The sequence below is a fragment of the Tachyglossus aculeatus genome, chromosome X2 (genome assembly GCF_015852505.1).
Source record: "Tachyglossus aculeatus isolate mTacAcu1 chromosome X2, mTacAcu1.pri, whole genome shotgun sequence".
NCBI classification, from domain to species: domain Eukaryota; kingdom Metazoa; phylum Chordata; class Mammalia; order Monotremata; family Tachyglossidae; genus Tachyglossus; species Tachyglossus aculeatus.
In genome coordinates this window covers 28,179,551-28,203,887 of record NC_052100.1, presented here as the reverse complement: position 1 = coordinate 28,203,887, position 24,337 = coordinate 28,179,551, and the positions used below count along the sequence as shown (strand labels likewise).

General features: G+C 43.5%; 1 protein-coding gene across 1 annotated transcript in view; it reads right to left on the bottom strand.

The window, feature by feature from the left end:
• Positions 1 to 24,337, bottom strand: part of E2F3 (E2F transcription factor 3) — a 60,404-nt gene that overhangs the window by 11,182 nt on the left and 24,885 nt on the right. Inside the window, exons 2-4 of the mRNA XM_038771401.1 lie at positions 14,186 to 14,297; positions 8,345 to 8,564; positions 5,675 to 5,833 (exon numbers count right to left, since the gene is read on the bottom strand). Coding sequence (XP_038627329.1) covers positions 5,675 to 5,833; positions 8,345 to 8,564; positions 14,186 to 14,297 — 491 coding nt within the window. The remainder of the gene's footprint in view (positions 1 to 5,674; positions 5,834 to 8,344; positions 8,565 to 14,185; positions 14,298 to 24,337) is intronic.

The following is a 24,337-nucleotide window of genomic DNA, read 5'->3' as shown; positions in this document are numbered from 1 at the left end:
ATTTAATAAATGTCAGCCCACATTAAAACTGGTTCTATTAAGTTATTCCACTTAAATATATGCAGAGTAAATGATTGCGATACTCTCACGGATGTTACCTAACCATTGCTCTGAGTTTGGAAAGAAAATGATCTCACAACCTCGACAGAGATGCCATTTCCTTGGTTAGAGACGGAAGCAGGACGTTGCCAAATAACTATATTTGGTATTCATATATATATATATGATATTCATATATATATGATTCATATATATGAATGAAATAACTATAGGACAATGTGATTTTTCTTGTAGATTTATGATCCGTTTTCAAGAGAGTTTTCAGTGTGGTGGTAATCTGCCTTTGCTCATCAACCACTGAATGACAACCCTTATACAGAACACTTCGATCTATACGAACTGCGTATAAGGATTATATATTCATTTATATATACACATGTACATCCGTATTCATTTATTCAATTGTATTGAGCACTTACTGTGCGCAGAGCACTGTACTAAGCACTTGGGAATAGATACATACACACACAGACAAACACACACACACACCGGCTCATTGTGGCAGGGAATATGTTAACCAACTTGGTTGTATCATACGCTCCCAAACACTTAGTACAGTGCTCTGCACTCGGAAAGTGCTCAATAAATATGCTTGATTGATTGAGCCCCACGTGGGGCATGGACTGGATTCAGCCCGCTTAGCTTGTATCCACCCCAGTGCTCAGTACAGTGCCTGGCACATAGTAGGCACTTAAATGCCATAAACACACAAACACAAAAAAAAGCCCCTCTCTCCCCTCTCCCTCATTCATTCATTCAATCGTATTTATTGAGCGCTTACTGGGTGCAGAGCACTGGACTAAACGCTTGGGAAGTACAAGTCCCAACCCAGAGAAGCAGCGTGGCTCAGTGGAAAGAGCCCGGGCTTTGGAGTCAGAGGTCATGGGTTCAAATCCTGGCCCCACCACTTGTCAGCTGTGTGACTTTGGGCAAGTCACTTCACTTCTAAGGGCCTCAGTTACCTCATCTGTAAAATGGGGATTAAGACTGTGAACCCCACGTGGGACAACCTGATCACCTTGTATCCTCCCAGCGCTCAGAACAGTGCTTTGCACACAGTAAGTGCTTAACAAATGCCATTATTATTATTATTATTCTCTGTTCTTCAGTTACCTCATCTGTAAAATGGGGATTAAGACTGTGAGCCCCACGTGGGACAACCTGATCACCTTGTATCCCCCCAGCACTTAGAACAGTGCTTTGCACATAGTAAGCGCTTAACAAATGCCAATATTATTATCATTATTATTATTATTATTATTATTATTCTCAGGGCCTCAGTTACCTAATCTGTAAAATGGGGATTAAGACTGTGAGCCCCACGTGGGACAACCTGATCACCTTGTATCCCCCCAGCACTTAGAACAGTGCTTTGCACATAGTAAGCGCTTAATAAATGCCATCATTATTATTATTATTACCCAACAATGAGCTCATTTATTCATTCAATTGCATTTGAGCGCTTACTGTGTGGAGAGCACTGTACTAAGCGCTTGGGAATTACAAGTCGGCAACACAAAGAGATGGTCCCTACCTAACAACGGGCTCCCAGTCTAGAAGGGGGGAAGACGGACAACAAAACATGCAGACAGGTGTCAAAATCATCAGAACAAATAGAATTATAGCTACATGCACATCATCAACAAAATAAATAGAATAATAGTAAATATGTAGAAGTAATAAACCCTTGAGAAACAATAGTGGTGCACTAGCCACTAGACAGGTGTCAAAATCATCAAAACAAATAGTCTTCTAGACTGTGATCCCACTGGTGGGTAGGGACCGTCTCTATATGGTGCCAACTTGGACTTCTCAAGCGCTTAGTCCAGTGCTCTGCACACAGTAAGCGCTCAATAAATACGACAATGAATGAATGGAATAGAATTATAGCTATATGCACACCATTAACAAAATCAATAGAATGGTAAATATGTAGAAGTAATAAGCCCTTGAAAAACAATAGCGGTGCACTAGCCACTAGACAGGTGTCAAAATCATCAGAACAAATAGAATTATAGCTATATGCACATCATTAAAAAAATAAATAGAATAATAGTAAATATGTAGAAGTAATAAGCCCTTGAAAAACAATAGCGGTGCACTAGCCACTAGACGGGTGTCAAAATCATCAAAACAAATAGTCTTCTAGACTGTGAGCCCGCTGTTGGGTAGGGACTGTCTCTATGTTGCCGATTTGTACTTCCCGAGCGCTTAGTACAGTGCTCTGCACACAGTAAGTGCTCAATAAATACGACAATGAATGAATGGAATAGAATTATAGCTATATGCACATCATTAACAAAATCAATAGAACGGTAAATATGTAGAAGTAATAAGCCCTTGAAAAACAATAGCGGTGCACTAGCCACTAGACAGGTGTCAAAATCATCAGAACAAATAAAATTATAGCTATATGCACATCATTAACAAAATAAATAGAATAATAGTAAATATGTAGAAGTAATAAGCCCTTGAAAAACAATAGCGGTGCACTAGCCACTAGACAGGTGTCAAAATCATCGAAACAAATAGTCTTCTAGACTGTGAGCCCGCTGTTGGGTGGGGACCGTCTCTATATGGTGCCAACTTGGACTTCCCAAGTGCTTAGTCCAGTGCTCTGCACACAGTAAGCGCTCAATAAATACGGCTGAATGAATGAATGGAATAGAATTATAGCTACATGCATATCATTAACACAATCAATAGAAAGGTAAATATGTAGAAGTAATAAGCCCTCGAAAAACAATAACGATGCACTAGCCACTAGACAAGTGTCAAAATCATCAGAATAAATAGAATTATAGCTATATGCACATCATTAACAAAATAAATAGAATAATAGTAAATACGTAGAAGGAATAAGCCCTTGAAAAACAATAGCGGTGCACTAGCCACTAGACAGGTGTCAAAATCATCAAAACAAATAGTCTTCTAGACTGTGAGCCTGCTGTTGGGTGGGGACCGTCTCTATATGGCGCCAACTTGGACTTCCCAAGCGCTTAGTACAGTACTCTGCACACAGTAAGTGCTCAATAAATACGACAATGAATGAATGGAATAGAATTATAGCTATATGCACATCATTAACAAAATCAATAGAACGGTAAATATGTAGAAGTAATAAGCCCTTGAAAAACAATAGCGGTGCACTAGCCACTAGACAGGTGTCAAAATCATCAGAACAAATAAAATTATAGCTATATGCACATCATTAACAAAATAAATAGAATAATAGTAAATATGTAGAAGTAATAAGCCCTTGAAAAACAATAGCGGTGCACTAGCCACTAGACAGTGTCAAAATCACCAAAACAAATAGTCTTCTAAACTGTGAGCCCACTGTTGGGTAGGGACTGGCTCTATATGGTGCCAACTTGGACTTCCCAAGCGCTTAGTCCAGTGCTCTGCACACAGTAAGCACTCAATAAATACGGCTGAATGAATGAATGGAATAGAATTATAGCTACATGCATATCATTAACACAATCAATAGAATGGTAAATATGTAGAAGTAATAAGCCCTCGAAAAACAATAGCGATGCACTAGCCACTAGACAGGTGTCAAAATCATCAGAACAAATAGAATTATAGCTATATGCACATCATTAACAAAATAAATAGAATAATAGTAAATACGTAGAAGGAATAAGCCCTTGAAAAACAATAGCGGTGCACTAGCCACTAGACGGGTGTCAAAATCATCAGAACAAATAGTCTTCTAGACTGTGAGCCCGCTGTTGGGTAGGGACTGTCTCTATATGTTGCCGATTTGTACTTCCCGAGCGCTTAGTACAGTGCTCTGCACACAGTAAGCGCTCAATAAATACGATTGATTGATTGATTCTAGACTGTGAGCCCGCTGTTGGGTAGGGACCGTCTCTCTATGGTGCCAACTTGGACTTCCCAAGCGCTTAGTCCAGTGCTCTGCACCCAGTAAGCCCTCAATAAATATGACTGAATGAATGAATGGAATAGAATTATAATAATAATAATGATGGCATTTATTAAGCGCTTACTATGTGCAAAGCACTGTTCTATATATATATTATAGCTATATGCACATCATTAACAAAATCAATAGAATGGTAAATATGTAGAATAAGCTATATGCACATCATAGAATGGTAAATATGTAGAAGTAATAAGCCCTTGAAAAACAATAGCAGTGCACTAGGTAACAAAATCAATAGAATGGTAAATATGTAGAAGTAATAAGCCCTTGAAAAACAATAGCAGTGCACTAGCCACTAGACAGGTGTCAAAATCATCAAAACAAATAGTCTTCTAGACTGTGAGCCCGCTGTTGGGTAGGGACCGTCTCTATACGGTGCCAACTTGGACTTCCCAAGCGCTTAGTCCAGTGCTCTGCACCCAGTAAGCGCTCAATAAATACGACTGATTGATTGATTGATTCTAGACTGTGAGCCCGCTATTGGGTAGGGACCGTCTCTCTATAGTGCCAACTTGGACTTCCCAAGCGCTTAGTCCAGTGCTCTGCGCACAGTAAGCGCTCAATAAATACGACTGAATGAATGGACTAGAATTATAATAATAATAATAATGATGGCATTTATTAAGCACTTACTATGTGCAAAGCACTGTACTATGTATATATTACATATATTATATATATATATATTATATATTTGTGTTGATGATTTTGACACCTGTCTAGTTGCTAGTGCACCACTATTGTTTTTCAAGGGCTTATTACTTCTACATATTTACTATTATTCTATTTATTTTGTTAATGATGTGCATATAGCTATAATTCTATTTATTCTGATGATTTTGACACCTGTCTTAGTGGCTAGTGCACCGCTATTGTTTTTCAAAGGCTTATTACTTCTACATATTTACTATTATTCTATTTATTTTGTTAATGATGTGCATGTAGCTATAATTCTATTTGTTCTGATGATTTTGACACCTGTCTGCATGTTTTGTTGTCTGTCTCCCCCCTTTTAGACTGTGAGCCCACTGTTGGGTAGGGACTGTCTCTATGTGATGCCAATTTGTACTTCCCAAGCGCTTAGTACAGTGCTCTGCACATAGTAAGCGCTCAATAAATACGATTGATTGATTGATTATAGCTATATGCACATCATTCACCCTCCCTTCCTTCCTCTCCCTCTCGTCCCCCACCCCTGCATCTTACCTCCTTCCCTTCCCCACAGCACCTGTATATATGCTTGTACATATTTATTACTCTATTTATTTTGCTTGTCCATATCTATTCTATTTCTTTTATTTTGTTAGTATGTTTGGTTTTGTTCTCTGTCTCCCCCTTTCAGACCGTGAGCCCGCTGTTGGGTAGGGACCGTCTCTCTATGTTGCCAACTTGTCCTTCCCAAGCGCTTAGTCCAGTGCTCTGCCCATAGTAAGCGCTCAATAAATACGCTTGATGATGATCATTCGCAAAATCAACAGAATGGTGAATATGTAGAAGTAATAAGCTATACGCACATCACAGAATGGTAACTATGTAGAAGTGATGAGCCCTTGGAAAACGAGGCAGGAACCACCCGCTCCCTTGGAAACCTTTCCGCGGCGGAGACCGTCCGAGTCGGTCCCCCCCCCCCCCCGGGGGTCTTGGGGGGCGGCCAAAGGATATCTCTGGTTCTCCGAGTCGTCGGTTAGCAGTTTGAGGTCCAGCGTGCAGGTCTGGATGAGTTCGTCCAGCTTCTTCTCCTCCAGGCTGAGCTCCATCACCTCCTTGGACAGACCCTGACACTGAGCCAGCAGGCCGCCGTCGTCCGAGAGGCTGCAGCCCCTGACGGAGACACAAGCGCCGCTTCGGGTGCCACGCCGCACGCTCTCGGGCCCGGGGGAGCGCTTAGAACAGTGCTTAGCACATAGTAAGCGCTTAAATACCATCATTTCCGGGCCCTACTGAGAGCTCACCTCCTCCAGGAGGCCTTCCCAGACTGAGCCCCCTCCTTTTTTTTATTTTTTATTTTTATTTTTTTAATTTTTTTAATTTTTTTAATTTTTTTAATTTTTTTTTATTTATTTTTTTTATTTTTTTATTTTTATTTTATTTTTTTTATTTATTTTATTTTTATTTTCTTTTTTATTTTTTGTTAATGGCACACTCATTCATTCAGTCGTATTTATTGAGCGCTTACTGTGTGCAGAGCACTGTACTAAGCGCTTGGGAAGTACAGGTTGGCCACATATAGAGACAGTCCCTCCCCAACAGTGGGCTCACAGTCTAATAAAAGTTTGGTATTTGTTAAGCACTTACTATGTGCCAAGCACTGTTCTAAGCGCCGGGGGGATACAAGGCGATCAGGTTGTCCCACGGGGGGCTCACAGTCTTAATCCCGTTTTACAGATGAGGTGACTGAGGCACAGAGAAGTTAAGTGGCTTGCCCAAGGTCCCACAGCTGACAAGTGGTGGAACAGGGATTCGAACCCATGACCTCTGACTCCAAAGCCCGGGCTCTTTCCACTGAGCCACGCTGCTTCTCCTTCCTCTCCTTCTCCATCCCTTCCCCACAGCACCTCACTGTTGGGTCGGGACTGTCTCTATATGTTGCCAACTTGTACTTCCCAAGCGCTTAGTACAGTGCTCTGCACACAGTAAGCGCTCAATAAATACAACTGATTGATTGATTGTATATATGTTTGTACGGATTTATTACTCTATTTTACTTGTACGTATCTACTCTATTTCTTTTATTTTGTTAATATGTTTGGTTTCGTTCTCTGTCTCCCCCTTCTAGACTGTGAGCCCACTGTTGGGTAGGGACCGTCTCTATATGTTGCCGACTCGGACTTCCCAAGCGCTTAGTCCAGTGCTCTGCACACAGTAAGCGCTCAATAAATACCATTGACTGATTGATCATTATTATTATTATTATTATTACCATTCATTCATTCAATCGTATTTATGGAGCGCTTACTGGGTGCAGAGCACTGGACTAAACGCTTGGGAAGTACAAGTTCATTCATTCATTCATATTTATGGAGCACTTACAGGGTGCAGAGCACTGGACTAAGCGCTTGGGAAGTACAAGTTCATTCATTCATTCATTCAATCGTATTTACGGAGCGCTTACTGGGTGCAGAGCACTGGACTAAGCGCTTGGGAGGTACAAGTTCATTCATTCATTCATTCAACTGTATTTATTGAGCGCTTACTAAGTGCAGAGCACTGGACTAAGCGCTTGGGAAGTACAAGTTGGCAACATATAGAGACAGTCCCTACCCAACAGTGGGCTCACAGTCTAGAAGGGGTTGAGGCGCTTACTAGGTGCCAGGCACTCTACTACTTCTACTACAGAGAAGCAGCGTGGCTCAGTGGAAAGAGCCCGGGCTTTGGAGTCAGAGGTCATGGGTTCGAATCCCGGCTCCACCAACTGTCAGCTGGGTGACTTTGGGCAAGTCACTTCACTTCTCTGGGCCTCAGTTCCCTCATCTGGAAAATGGGGATGAAGACTGTGAGCGCCCCCGGGGACAACCTGATCACCTTGTAACCTCCCCAGCGCTTAGAACAGTGTTTTGCACATAGTAAGCGCTTAACAGAGAAGCAGTGTGGCTCAGTGGAAAGAGCACAGGCTTTGGAGTCAGAGGTCATGGGTTCAAATCCCGGCTCCACCAATTGTCAGCTGTGTGACTTTGGGCAAGTCACTTCACTTTTCTGGGCCTCAGTTACCTCATCTGGAAAATGGGGATGAAGACTGTGAGCCCCCCGGGGGACAACCTGATCACCTCGTAACCTCCCCAGTGCTTAGAACAGTGTTTTGCACATAGTAAGCGCTTAACAGAGAAACAGTGTGGCTCAGTGGAAAGAGCCCGGGCTTTGGAGTCAGAGGTAATGGGTTCAAATCCCAGCTCCACCAATTAGCTGTGTGACTTTTGGGCAAGTCACTTCACTTCTCTGGGCCTCAGTTACCTCATCTGGAAAATGGGGATGAAGACTGTGAGCCCCCCAGGGGACAACCTGATCACCTCGTAACCTCGCCAGCGTTTAGAACAGTGCTTGGCACACAGTTAAGTGCATAACGAATACGAATGAATGAATTAATTTGCTTCCATCCACCCCCCAGCTCTTAGTGCAGTGCTGGGCATATTGTAAGCGCTTAACAAATACCATGATCATTATTATTTATTATTAATGAATCCAAACAGCAATGGACAGGGCCAGTCCCCCGCTCTAGACTGTCAGCTCGTTACGGGCAGGGAACGTGCCCATCTACCGTTGGATGGGACTCTCGGAAGCGCTCAGTACTGCGCTCTGCACCCGGCGAGCGCTCAATAAACACGACCGAACACTCACATCCACTGGACGTTGTTTTTGGATTTCTTCTTAATGAGATGGATGCCTTCCAGCACGTTGGTGATATCGTAAATCCGCCTCTTCTGCACTTTGAGGACCTCCGCGGCTTTGTTAAGATCCAGGACCCCGTCCGGGGACTGGCTCACCAGCTGAATAAACTTCTTCGTGAGCAGCCCGAGAGAGGTGTCGTACCGGGTTTTTTCCGAAGGAGATTTGGGCGCTTGAAGGAAAAGAAAAAACGACAGAAAACGGGGGGGTGAGGGAAGTTTCCCCTCCATTCGGCAAATCCGCTTTCCCCGCTTTAATCGGTTCCTTTCAGGGACACGTAGGAAAACTCCGAATACGGATGCCGCGGGGTCGACGGGGGATAATATTGTACCTACTTACTCTTGCACGTCTTTACTCTTCTATTTATTTTATTTTGTTAATATGTTTTGTTGTCTGTCTCCCCCTTCTAGACTGTGAGCCCGCTGTTGGGTAGGGACCGTCTCTATATGTTGCCAACTTGGGACTTCCCAAGCGCTTAGTACAGGGCTCTGCACACAGTAAGCGCTCAATAATGTTACTCTATTTATTTATTTTACTTGTACATATCTATTCTATTTATTTTGTTAGTATGTTTAGTTTTGTTCTCTGTCTCCCTCTTTTAGACTGTGAGCCCACTGTTGGGTAGGGACTGTCTCTATATGCTGCCAACTTGTACTTCCCAAGCGTTTAGTACAGTGCTCTGCACACAGTAAGCGCTCAATAAATATGATTGATGATGAATAAATATGATTGATTGATTAGTCCAGTGCTCTGCACACAGTAAGCACTCAATAAATACGATTGAATGAATGAATGAATGAAATATGCTTTGAACTCGTACTCGGGAATATTTTGGGATGAGTCTACCAACTCTATTGTATCGTACTCTCCCACGCGCTTAGTATAGTGCTCTGCACAGAGTAGGTGCTTAATCCATGATTGATTGCGTTTCTCCTTCTTGGCTACTTTGAGAAGCAGCGTGGCTCAGTGGAAAGAGCCCGGGCTTTGGAGTCAGAAGTCACAGGTTCAAATCCCGGCTCCGCCAATTCATCATCATCAATCGTATTTATTGAGCACTTACTGTGTGCAGAGCACTGTACTAAGCGCTTGGGAAGTACAAGTTGGCAACATATAGAGACAGTCCATACCCACCAGTGGGCTCACAGTCTAAAAGGGGGAGACAGAGAACAAAACCAAACATACTAACAAAATAAAATAAATAGAATAGATATGGACAAGTAAAATAGAGTAATAAATATGTACAAACATATATACATATATACAGGTGCTGTGGGGAAGGGAAGGAGGTAAGATGGGGGGATGGTCAGCTGTGTGACTTTGGGCAACTCACTTCACTTCTCTGGGCCTCGGTTCCCTCATCTGGAAAATGGGGATGAAGACTGTGAGCCCCCCGTGGGACAACCTGATCACCTCATAACCTCCCCAGCGCTTAGAACAGTGCTTTGCGCATAGTAAGCGCTTGATAAAGGCCATCATAATGATAATAACATTTTGGACAGCTTCCTTTAAAAAAGAATTTCTCCAGAACTAAACAGTCATCCTAAGAGGCACACTGAAACTGTCGTTCTAACTTGCTTTCCAATCTGTCAATCAATTGTATTTACTGAGCATCTAACTGTATATAGAGTGCTGTACTAAGCGCTTGGGAGAGGGCAGGATACTAGAGTTGGCGGTCACAATCCCTGCCCCATCTTTATCAGGTCATTGCAACCTCCTGTCTTCACGGTCAGATTTATCGTGCATATTTAAGCCAGCGCTCTGCTCGGCATTAAATCCAAATTAAACGCGCTGACATAGTGAACGGCAGCTTGGCAAATGATGACGGGAAAAGATTGTTTTATCGGAAGATATGTGGCTCAGATTTGGGGGACGCCCCCCGTTCATTTTCATCTGATTAGTGTGACACCATCATTGAAGTAACATTAAGGAAAATTCGATCTGACTCTAGCACTTTGAACGTCTTTAATCAATCAATCGTATTTATTGAGCGCTTACTGTGTGCAGAGCACTGTACTAAGCGCTTGGGAAGTACAAGTTGGCAACATATAGAGACAGTCCCTACCCAAAAAACTTTAAAAACTTCTGTATTTTTTTTAATGGTGTTTGTTAAGCGCTTACTATATGCCAGGCACCGTACTGAGATACAAGCTAATAGATAGATAGCTAAATGGGGAAATAATGATAATGATGGCGTTTGTTAAGTGCTTACTATGTGCCAAGCACTGTTGTAAGAGCTGGGGGAGATACAAGGTAATCAGGTTGTCCCACTTGGGGCTCGCGGTCTTCATCCCCATTTTACAGATGAGGGAACTGAGGCACAGGGAAGTTAAGCGACTTGCCCAAAGTCACACAGCTGATAAGTGGTGGAGGCGGAATTAGAACCCATGACCTGTGACTCCCGAGCACGGGTTCTTTCCAGTAAGGCGGGCTGCTTCAAGCTAATCACGTTGGACACGGTCCCGGTCCCATATAGGGCTCACAGATTTAATCCCATTTTACAGATGAGGGAACTGAGGCCCAGAGAAGTGAAGTCTGCTTAACACAGAGTAAGCGCTTAACAGATACCATCATTATTATTATTTTTATTACTTGCCCAAGATCCTACAGCAGACAAGAGGCGGACCTGGGATTAGAACCCAGATCACTCTGACTCCGAGGCCCGTGCTCTATTCATTCATTCAGTCGTATTTATTGAGCGCTTACTGTGTGCAGAGCACTGTACTAAGCGCTTGGAAAGTACAATGCGGCAACAGACTATCCATTAGGCCAAGCTGTATATATGTTTGCACATATTTATTACTCTATTTATTTTACTTGTACATATTTATTCTATTTATTTTATTTTGTTAATATGTTTTGTTTTGTTGTCTGTCTCCCCCTTCTAGACTGTGAGTCTGCTGCTGGGTAGGGACCGTCTCTATATGTTGCCAACTTGGACTTCCCAAGCGCTTAGTACAGTGCTCTGCACACAGTAAGCGCTCAATAAATACGATTGAATGAATGAATGAAGCTGCTTAGTTTAGATGGTAAATTCTTTGAGGATGATGTCCGCTAATTATGTTGCCGATTTGTACTTCCCAAGCGCTTAGTACAGTACTCTGCACACAGTAAGCGCTCAACTGAATGAATGAATAATTCTATTGTGTCTGCCCAAGCACTCAGTACAGTGCTCCGCAAGCAGACTGCAAGCTCCAGAGCAAAGATTGGGCTTACAATGCTTAGCACAGTGCTGTGCATACGGGCGGCACTCAGATGCCATTACTTGATAATAAATGAAAATGGCACACTGGAGTTGGAGGCCTTTTCAGTGAGAGGATGGGGATTTAAAAGAAGTATCATCCCACCTCAAATCCTAACATCTTCTCAGCCTGGGAAAAAAAACACAGAACTTGAGCGAGAAGCTGAAGAGCGGGATTTATCCCACCTCAAAATCCTAACATCTTCTCAGCCTGGGAAAAATATATAGAACTTGAGTGAGAAGCTGAGGAGCGGGATTTATCCCACCTCAAAATCCTAACATCTTCTCAGCCCAAGAAAAATATATAGAACTTGAGTGAGAAGCTGAGGAGGGGGATTTATCCCACCTCAAAATCCTGACATCTTCTCAGCCTGGGAAAAATATATAGAACTGGAGTGAGAAGCTGAGGAGGGGGAATTTATCCCACCTCAAAATCCTAACATCTTCTCAGCCTGGGAAAAAAACTCAGAACTTGAGCGAAAAGCTGAAGAGGGGGATTTATCCCACCTCAAAATCCTAACGTCTTCTCAGCCTGGGAAAAATATATAGAACTTGAGTGAGAAGCTGAGGAGGGGGAATTTATCCCACCTCAAAATCCTAACATATTCTCAGCCTGGGAAAAATATATAGAAGTTGAGCGAGAAGCTGAGGAGGGGAATTTATCCCACCTCAAAACCCTAACATCTTCTCAGCCTGGGAAAAATATATAGAACTTGAGCGAGAAGCTGAGGAGGGGGATATATCCCACCTCAAAACCCTAACATCTTCTCAGCCTGGGAAAAAAACACAGAACTTGAGCGAGAAGCTGAAGAGGGTGATTTATCTCACCTCAAAATCCTAACATCTTCTCAGCCTGGGAAAAATATAGAACTTGAGCGAGAAGCTGAGGAAGGGGATTTATCCCACCTCAAAATCCTAACATCTTCTCAGCCTGGGAAAAATATATAGAACTTGAGCGAGAAGCTGAGGAGGGGGATTTATCCCACCTCAAAACCCTAACATCTTCTAAGCCTAGGATAGAAGTTGAGCGAGAAGCTGAAGAGGGGAATTTATCCCACCTCAAAACCCTAACATCTTCTCAGCCTGGGAAAAATATATAGAACTTGAGCGAGAAGCTGAGGAGGGGGATTTATCCCACCTCAAAACTCTAATACCTTCTCAGCCTGAGAAAAATAAATAGAACTTCAGCAAGAAGCTGAGTAGGGGGGATTTATCCCACCTTAAAATCCTAACATCTTCTCAACCTGGGAAAAATATATAGAAATTCAGCAAGAAGCTGAGGAGGAGGATTTATCCCACCTCAAAATCCCAACATCTTCTCAGCCTGGGAAAAATATATAGACCCTGAGTGAGAAGCTGAGGAGGGGGATTTATCCCACCTCAAAATCCTAACATCTTCTCTGCCTGGGAAAAATATATAGGCCTTGAGCGAGAAGCTGAGTAGGGGGATTTATCCCACCTCAAAATCCTAACATCTTCTCAATCTGGGAAAAATATATAGAACTTGAGTGAGAAGCTGAGGAGGGGGATGCATCCTGCCTCAAAATCCTAACATCTTCTCAGCATGGGAAAAATATATAGACCTTGAGCAAGAAGCTGAGGAGGGGGATTTATCCCACCTCAAAATCCTAACATCTTCTCAGCCCAAGAAAAATTTATAGACCTTGAGCGAGAAGCTGAGGAGGGGGATTTATTCCACCTCAAAATCCTAACATCTTCTACTCCTGGGAAAAATACATAGAACTTGAGCGAGAAGCAGAGGAAGGGGATTTATCCCACCTCAAAACCCTAACATCTTTCCAGCCTGGGCAAAATATATAGAACTTGAGCGAGAAGCTGAGGAGGGGGATTTAAAAGAGGTATCATCCCAAAGGAATCAAATCTCTTTTCAGGCTCTCCCACACACTCTGAAAGTGGAAAGGTCCAAACCATCCTGAGAAGCGTTTCAATCGTATTTACTGAGTGCTTAACTGTGTTCAAACCACTGCAACTAAAGCAGTGTGGCTAAGTGGAAAGAGTCCGGGCATGGGAGGAGTAAGACAATAGGTTCTCATCCCGCCTCCTCCGCTTGTCTGCTGGGTGACTTTGGTCAAGTCATTTCACTTCTCTGGACCTCAGATACCTCATCTGTGAAATGGGAATGAAAGCTGTGAGCCCTCTGTAGGACATGGGCTGGGTCCATCTTAATAATAATAACAATAATGATGGCATTTCTTAAGCGCTTACTATGTGCAAAGAACTGTTCTAAGCGCTGGGGGGGTTACAAGGTGATTAGGTTGTCCCACGGGGGGCTCACAGTCTTAATCCCCATTTTACAGATGCGGTGACTGAGGCCCAGAGAAGTGAAGTGACTTGCCTAAAGTCACACAGCTGACAAGTGTCGGAGCGGGGATTAAAACCCATGACCTCTGGCTCCCCAGCCCGTGCTCTTTCCATTGAGCCACGCTGCTTCTATCTTGATTTTCTTGATCTACCTCAGGCGTAGTAAGAGCGCCTGGCACCTGGTACGTGCTTAACGAATACCACAAAATTAGGGGGAAAAAAAAAATCCTTACTTTTTGGACTATCTGGACTTCTTATCGCAGCTCTTCCTTTGCCTTTGGGAGTTTTTAAACCATCAGCGAGGTATTGATGACCGCTCTCTCCAAGCTCCAGCCTGCGCTTCGCCTGAAAAGATAAAAAAGGCAATTCACCCATCACTGATTCGTTTAATCGTATTTATTGAGCGCTTACTGAGTGCAGAGCACTGTATTAAGTGCTTGGGAGGTATAATAATAAACTACCCAACTGGAAATCCCTAGATGACTCACTAAAGATTGGTCTGAGGACCCTGGCCCACCTCCTCAAAGAGGCCTTCCCTTAGGAAACCCTCGTTTCCGCTTCTCCCACTGCCTCTGCGTCACCCTCATTTTCTCCCTTTATTCACCACTATCAATCAATCAATCAATCAATCGTATTTATTGAGCGCTTACTATGTGCAGAGCACTGTACTAAGCGCTTGGGAAGTACAAGTTGGCAACACATAGAGACAGTCCCTACCCAACAGTGGGCTCACAGTCTAAAAGGGGGAGACAGAGAACAGAACCAAACATACCAACAAAATAAAATAAATACCCCCCCATCAGTCCCACAACACTCATGTACATATCCGTAATATATTTTACTTACATTAATGTCGGTCTCCCCCTTCAGACTGTAAGGTTGCCATAGGCAGGGAATGTGTCTGTTATATCGTGCTCTCCCAAGCGCTTAATAATTATGGTATTTGTTACGACCTTACTATGTGCCAAGCACTGTTCGAAGCGCTGGGGTAGATACAAAGTCATCAGGTTGTCATTCATTCATTCAATCGTATTTATTAAGCGCTTACTGTGTGCAGAGCACTGTGCTAAGCGCTTGGAAAGTACAATTTGGCAACAAATAGAGACGGTCCCTACCCAACAGTGGGCTCCCAGTCTAGAAGGGGGAGACAGACAACAGAACAAAACATGGAGACGGGTGTCAAACCCAACGAAATTAAACAGAATTAGAGCTAGATGCACTTCATTAATAAAATAGAGTAGTAATTACAGCCATATGGACATCATTAATAAAATAGAGTAGTAAATATGTACAAGTAAAATAAAAAGAGTGATAAATCTGTACAAACATCTACACAGGTGCTAAGGGGAGGGGAAGGAGGTAGAGTCGGGGGGATGGGAAGGGGGAGAGGCAAAAGGGGGGCTACGTGGGGCTCACGATCTTCATCCCCATTTGACAGATGAGGTAACTGAAGCACAGAGAAGTTAAGCGGCTTGCCCAAGGTCGCACAGCAGACGGGTGGCGGAGCCGGAATTAGAACCCCTGCCCTCTGACTCCCAAGCCCGGGTTCTTTCTACTACGCCCCGCTGCTTCTCATTCATTCATTCACTCACTCAACCGTATTTATTGAGCGCTTACTGTGTGCAGAGCACTGTACTAAGCGCTTCGGAAGTCCAAGTTGGCAACATATAGAGACGGTCCCGACCCAACAGCGGGCTTCTCAGTGCTCTGCACACAGTAAACACTCAATAAAATCAACTGACTGACTGCCATCCATCCTCAAAGACAGGTCCCGTAATCGCCTTCCAGAAACAGGAACAATTCCTTCTCAATCCATTCAGTCGCATTTCTTCATCATCATCAATCGTATTTATTGAGCGCTCACTGTGTGCAGAGCACTGGACTAAGCGCTTGGGAAGTCCAAGTTGGCAACATATGGAGACGGTCCCTACCCAACAGTGGGCTCACAAAATTTCTTGAGTGCTGACCATGTGCAGAGCACCGTAAAAGGCGCTTGATCCACCGGTGCTATTTACTGAGCGCTTAGGGGGTGTATTATGTGTACAGAGTTGGTTTCCATCATCACCATCATCAATCGTATTTATTGAGCGCTTACTGTGTGCAGAGCACTGTACTAAGCGCTTGGGAAGTACAAATTGGCAACATATAGAGACAGTCCCTACCCAACAGTGGGCTCACAGTCTAAAAGGGGGAGACAAAACAAACATACGACAAAATCTAATAATTCTGTATCGACTCCGGTCTTCGGCCCAGTGCTGGACAGAGAGGAAGCGCTTAACAAATACCGCAATTAATACCGGAATTACTACCACGAGGACTATCAGCCATGAACTTACCTCAACCTTTCTGGTGGCTACTGCCATTTTCCGCCGGCACCAAATCTCCGGCAAATTAACTCCGAACGCTTACTAAAACGGCACCTCCAAACCCGCACTAGGGTTGTCCTTTACAGTTGTGCTTACTTGTGCCAACTTCCTGAAGTAAAGAAATATTCGCTCCACTCAGATTATCAGCGTTGCCCCTCGGGTGGCGGGGAATTAATAAATTAACTTATTTATGTCGATTAACGTCTGCCTCTCCCTCTGGATCCTAAGCTTGTTACGGGCAGGGGGACGTGGCGTCTAATCCTGTTGCAGAGTGCTCTTCCGAGCGCTTAAAACAGTGCTTTCATCACCATCATCAATCGTATTCATTCATTCAATCGCATTTATTGAGCGCTTACTGTGTGCGGAGCACTGTACTGAGCGCTTGGGAAGGACAAGTTGGAAACATATAGAGACGGTCCCTACCCAACAACGAGCTCATGGTCTAGAGGGGGAGACAGGCATTAATACAAATAGATAAAACAATCAATTACAGGTAACTACAAATAGATAAATATGTGCTGCGGGGAGTCATTCATTCAATCGTATTTATTGAGCGCTTACTGTGTGCAGAGCACTGTACTAATCGCTTGGGAAGGACAAGTTGGAAACATATAGAGACGGTCCCTACCCAACAACGAGCTCATGGTCTAGAGGGGGAGACAGACATTCATACAAATAGATAAAACAATCAATTACAGGTATCTACAAATAGATACATATGTGCTGTGGGGAGTCATTCATTCAATCGTATTTATTGAGCACTTACTGTGTGCAGAGCACTGTACTAAGCGCTTGGGAAGTACAAGTTGGAAACATATAGAGATGGTCCCTACCCAACAAGGAGCTCACGGTCTAGAGGGGGAGACAGACATTAATACAAATAGATAAAACAATCAATTACAGATATAGACAGATAGATACATGTGTGTTGTGGGGAAGTCATTCATTCAGTCATATTTATTGAGCGCTTACTGTGTGCAGGGCACTGTACTGAGCGCTTGGGAAGTACAAGTTGGCAACATATAGAGACGGCCCCGACCCAACAGTGGGCTCACAGTCTAAACAAATACCACTGATTGATTGCTCAAAGGCACCACCCGCAATCTCCTTTTATTTCCTTTTTAACCATCAGTCCCAACGGGAAATTTGGAAAACTGGAGATTGGTACAGCTACAAGACAAAGTTTGGAAGCCCTGTCAATAGTTAATCGTGGCATTCTGCAGTGAGTCAATAAATCAATTGATTGTATTTATTGAGTGCTTACTATGTACAGAGCACTGTACTAAGCACTTGGGACAGTACAATACTATAGAATTAGCTGACGTTTCCTGCCCACAATGAGTTATCACCCCTAAAAACTGTTGTTTTGAGGAGACAGGGCAGCTCCAAGTTGCCACAAAAACTCAAGATATTTGGGCTGGGCAAGAAAGGGCTATAGTTCATTCATTCATTCAATCGTATTTATCATCATCATCAATCGTAATTTATTGAGCGCTCACTATGTGCAGAGCACTGTACTGAGCGCTTGGGAAGTACAAATTGGCAACATATAGAGACAGTCCCTACCCAACAGTGGGCTCACAGTCTAAAAGGGGGAATTTATTGAGCGCTTCCTGTGTGCAGAGCACTGTACTAAGCGCTTGGGAAGTACAAGTTGGCAACATATAGAGATGGTCCCTACCCAACATTCATTCATTCATTCGTATTTATTGAGCGCTTACTGTGTGCAGAGCACTATACTAAGCGCTTGGGAAGTACAGGTTGGCAACATATAGAGATGGTCCCTACCCAACATTCATTCATTCATTCAATTGTATTTATTGAGCGCTTACTGTGGGCAGAGCACTGTACCAAGCGCTTGGGAAGTACAAGTTGGCAACATATAGAGATGGTCCCTACCCAACATTCATTCAATTGTATTTATTGAGCACTTACTGTGGGCAGAGCACTGTACTAAGTGCTTGGGAAGTACAAGTTGGCAACATACAGAGACGGTCCGTACCTAACATTCATTCATTCAGTCAATCGTATTTATTGAGCGCTTACTGTGTGCAGAGCACTGTACTAAGCGCTTGGGAAGTCCAAGTTGGCAACATATAGAGACGGTCCGTACACAAGATTCATTCATTCATTCATTCAATCGTATTTATTGAGCGCTTACTATGTGCAGAGCTCTGTACTAAGCGCTTGGGAAGTACAAGTTGGCAACATATAGAGACGGTCCCTACCCAACAGTGGGCTCACAGTTTGGAAGACACATTCCCTGCCCACAGCAAGCTTACAGTTGGGATTAAATACATGCACTCCTTCTTACTTAGACTGGAGCCCTGGGAGGGACGGGGCCATATCCGACTTAATAGTAATAATAATAATGATGGTATATTTGTTAAGTGCTTACAATAATAATAATAATAATTATTATGATGGTATTTGTTAAGCGCTTACTATGTGCCAAGCACTTTTCTAAGCACTGGGGGGATACAAGGTGATGAGGTTGTCCCACGGGGGGCTCACAGTCTTCATCCCCATTTTCCAGATGAGGGAACTGAGGCACGGAGACGTTAAGCGGCTTGCCCACGGTCGCACAAGTAGGTAACCTGTAGCTACCCCGGTACTTAGAGCAGTGTTGGACACGTATTAAACTCCATGAAAAAGAGCCTTTTCCCAGCAGAGAAGTAGAGTAGACGGAGCGTGAACTAACTGGACCTGTGTATATGTTCGTACAGATTTATTACTCTATTTGTACATATTTACTCTGTTTCTTTTATTTTGTTAATATGTTTTGTTCTCTGTCTCCCCCTTCTTAGACCGTGAGCCCGCTGTTGGGTAGGGACCGTCTCTATACGTTGCCAACTTGGACTTCCCAAGCGCTTAGTACAGTGCCCTGCACGCAGTAAGCGCTCAAGAAATACGATGGAATGAATGAATGAATGGACGAGCCCAACTGGAACTGAACGCGACGCCGAGGCCCAACCATCGCTAAGATGGGGACAAGAGTTTTCCAAGATTTCCAGTAATTGTGATCCAGTAATCCGACGAGCCGCAACGACGCCACGCTCGTGGGGAGGAGGCGGGTTTTCGGTGGGGCAACGCTTCCTAGCATTTTGTCAAAAACCAGTCGCGCGGGTTCCTTATTTTCCGACGGGGGAAAAGAGCCGAGCCAACGGAGAGGAGGACCAACGGCTTCAAAGGCTATCTCCAAATCCTCTTAAAAAATAAACCGGGCGGTTGAGGGGGACCGTCTCCTCGTTTTGGGCAGACACACCCGGAGAAGGGATGCTTTTCCCGCTCCTTATCGGATTTTCCTTTTGGATTTATGAAGAAAAGGCCTGTGATCCCACGCCTCAAGTGGAGTCCGCAAGGATGCCCAATTATAATAATAAAAACAAATAATGACGGTACTTGTTACGCGCCCATTATGTGCCCTGAACACAGTAAACGCCCAATAAATATGATTGAATGAATGAATGAACCGCTAGACTGCCAACTGCCTGCTGGAAGAAGACTCCAAGCGCTTAGTACAGTGCCCTGCGCACAGTAAGCGCTCAATAAATACGATTGAATGAATGAACGAACCGCTAGACTGAAAGCTCCTCGCTAGACTGCCAACTGCCTGATCAATCAATCAATCATATTTATTGAGCGCCTGTGTGCACAGCACTGTACTAAGCGCTTGGGAAGCACAAGTTGGCAACATATAGAGACGGTCCCTACCCAACAGTGGGCTCACAGTCTAAAAGGGGGAGACAGAGAACAAAACCCAACATACTAACAAAATAAATAGAATAGATATGTACAGGTAAAATAGAGTAATAAATATGTACAAAAATATATATATATATATAATAAATGATAATAAGAGTAATAATAAAAGTAATAATAAGAGTAATAAGTATGTACAAATATAAATATATATAATAAATAATAATAAGAGTAATAATAAGAGTAATAATAAGAGTAATAAATATGTATATATACATATATATACATATTTATTACTCTTATTATTACTCTTATTAAATATAAATATATATAATAAATAATAATAGGAGTAATAAGAGTAATAAATATGTATATATACATATATACATATTTATTACTCTTATTACTCTTATTAAATATAAATATATACAATAAATAATAATAGGAGTAATAATAAGAGTAATAAGAGTAATAAATATGTACATATATACATATATACATATTTATTACTCTTATTATTATTTATTATATATATTTATATTTGTACATATATACATATTTGTATATGTACAGATTTATTACTCTTATTATTACTCTTATTATTACTCATAAAATATAGATATATATACAGGCCTGATGGAAGAAGACGCCTCCCACAGTAAGCGCTCAGTAAATACGACTGAATGAATGACTCCTAAGCGCTCAGTACAGTGTCGCGCACACAGGGGATGCTCAGTGAAGGCTCCCGCTTGACGGAGAGGCAGGCGGCTAGAGAGGCCAGACAAGGGCACGGTCCTCAAGATAATCAGGGGCGAGAGGAAGTGGGAATGGAGGGTGGCCGAAGATAAATCCTTCAAGCTCTCTAAACTTTTAAGTCCTGCTCCCTCCCCGAATTCCAGCTTCTGTCGCGCTCTGCTCGAAGGCTACTTAATAAAACAATAATAAATAAACAGTAAGGGAGCTCAGTAAATAGCACAAATTGATCGGCTTCAGCTCCACAAAATGCCAAGCTTTGAGAAGTGGCACCAAGACCACCAGGAATGGCCATTCCCACTGCAAGCTGAGGGGTTGAGGGGAAAGTAACAATAATAATAATAATAATGGTACTTGTTAAGCGCTTACTATGTGCCAAGCACTACTCTAAGCACTGGGGCAATAACAATAATAATAATAATAATGGCATTTATTAAGCGCTTACTGTGTGCCAAGCACTGTTCTAAGCGCTGGGGAAATAACAATAATACAAATAATAATGCCATTTATTAAGCGCTTACTATGTGCAAAGCACTGTTCTAAGCGCTGGGGAGGTTCCAAGGTGATCAGGTTGTCCCACGGGGGGCTCACAGTCTTCATCCCCATTTTATTGATAATAATAATAATAATGGCATTTATTAAGCGCTTACTAGGTGCAAAGCACTGTTCTAAGCGCTGGGGAAATAACAATAATACGAATAATAATAGTGCCATTTATTAAGCGCTTACTATGTGCAAAGCACTGTTCTAAGCGCTGGGGAGGTTCCAAGGTGATCAGGTTGTCCCACGGGGGGCTCACAGTCTTCATCCCCATTTTATTGATAATAATAATAATAATGGCATTTATTAAGCGCTTACTAGGTGCACAGCACTGTTCTAAGCGCTGGGGAAATAACAATAATACGAATAATAATAGTGCCATTTATTAAGCGCTTACTATGTGCAAAGCACTGTTCTAAGCGCTGGGGAGGTTCCAAGGTGATCAGCTTGTCCCACGGGGGGCTCACAGTCTTCATCCCCATTTTACTGATGAGGCAAGTGAGGCACAGAGAAGTGAAGTGGCCCAAAGTCACCCAGCTGACAAGTGGTGGCGCCGGGATTCGAACCCGTGACCTCTGACTCCAAAGCCCGGGCTCTTTCCGCTGAGCCACGCTGCTTCTGGACTCGAAGCCCAGGGCCAAGGATGACTTTAAGGTGGAATTGGGTCAGGCTTTCTTCGGGTTTCTAGTTTCAGACGGGAGGGGCGAAGCGGTATGCCGCTGGCCTTCACCCCGCGGCCGCAGCGAGCCTCAGTTTCTGCTCTGACTAAGCCGAGTGGCCTTCCCACGGCCGCTCGGGTGCCCGAGGGTTTGGGCCCCAACACGGAAAAAGCATTATCGGACCCTCCCAAAACACAGGGGGCCGCGGACAAATAGCCTTTCCGCCTGGTCAACTGGATGTCCTGATTTTTTTTACGGTATTTGTTAAGCACTTACTATGTGCCACGTACTGTAATAATAATGATGGTATTTGCTAAGGTTTGGGCCACGAGATTTGGGCCACAAGACGGAAAAGGCGTTATCGGACCCTCCCAAAACACAGGGGGCCGCAAATAGCCTTTATGCCTGGTCAACTGGAGGTCCTGATTTTTTTTACAGTATTTATTAAGCACTTACTACGTGCCACGCACTGTAATAATAATGATGGTATTTGCTAAGGTTTGGGCCACGAGACGGAAAAGGCATTATCGGACCCTCCCAAAACACAGGGGGCCACGGACAAATAGCCTTCCTGGCTGGTCAACTGGAGGTCCTGATTTTTTTTTACAGTATTTATTAAGCACTTACTACGTGCCATGCACTGTAATAATAATGATGGCATTTGTTAAGGTTTGAGCCACGAGATTTGGGCCACAAGACGGAAAAGGCGTTATCAGACCCTCCCAAAACACAGGGGACCGCGGACAAATAGCCTTCCTGGCTGGCCAACTGGATGTCCTGATTTTTTTTTTACGGTATTTGTTAAGCACTTACTATGTGCCACACACTGTAATAATAATGATGGTATTTGCTAAGGTTTGGGCCACGAGATTTGGGCCACAAGACGGAAAAGGCGTTATCGGACCCTCCCAAAACACAGGGGGCCGCGGACAAATAGCCTTCCCAGCTGGTCAACTGGAGGTCCTGATGTTTTTTACGATATTTATTAAGCACTTGCTACGTGCCACACACTGTAATAATAACGATGGTATTTGTTAAGGTTTGGGCCACGAGATTTGGGCCACAAGATGGAAAAGGCGTTATCGGACCCTCCCATAACACAGGGGGCCGCGGACAAATAACCTTTCGGCCTGGTCAACTGGAGGTCCTGATTTTTGTTACAGTATTTGTTAAGCACTTACTACGTGCCACGCACTGTAATAATAATGATGGTATTTGCTAAGGTTTGGGCCACAAGACGGAAAAGGCATTATCAGACCCGCCCAAAACACAGGGGGCCGCGGACAAATAGCCTTCCCGGCTGGTCAACTGGAGGTCCTGATTTCTGTTATGGTATTTATTAAGCACTTACTAAGTGCCATGCACTGTAATAATAATGACGGCATTTGCTAAGGTTTGGGCCACGAGATTTGGGCCACAAGACGGAAAAGGCGTTATCGGACCCTCCCAAAACACAGGGGGCCGCAAACAGCCTTTCTGCCTGGTCAACTGGAGGTCCTGATTTTTTTTACGGTATTTGTTAAGCTCTTACTATGTGCCACGTACTGTAATAATAATGATGGTATTTGCTAAGGTTTGGGCCACAAGACGGAAAAAGCGTTATCGGACCCTCCCGAAACACAGGGGGCCGCGGACAAATAGCCTTTCTGCCTGGTCAACTGGAGGTCCTAATTTTTTTTTACGGTATTTGTTAAGCACTTACTACGTGCCATGCACTGTAATAATAATGATGGTATTTGCTAAGGTTTGGGCCACGAGACAGAAAAGGCATTATCGGACCCTCCCAAAACACAGGGGGCCGCGGACAAATAGCCTTCCTGGCTGGCCAACTGGAGGTCCTGATTTTTGTTACAATATTTATTAAGCACTTACTACGTGCCATGCACTGTAATAATAACGATGGTATTTGTTAAGGTTTGGGCCACGAGATTGGGGCCACGAGACGGAAAAGGCGTTATCGGACCCTCCCAAAACACAGAGGGCCACAAATAGCCTTTCTGCCTGGTCAACTGGAGGTCCTGATGCTTTTTACAGTATTTATTAAGCACTTACTATGTGCCACGCACTGTAATAATAATGATGGTATTTGCTAAGGTTTGGGCCACGAGATTTGGGCCACGAGACGGAAAAGGTGTTTTCGGACCCTCCCAAAACACAGGGGACCGCGGACAAAAAGCCTTTCCGCCTGGTCAACTGGATGTCCTGATTTTTTTTTTTTTACGGTATTTGTTAAGCACTTACTATGTGCCACGCACTGTAATAATAATGATGGTATTTGCTAAGGTTTGGGCCACAAGACGGAAAAGGCATTACCGGACCCTCCCAAAACACAGGGGGCCGCGGACAAATAGCCTTCCCGGCTGGT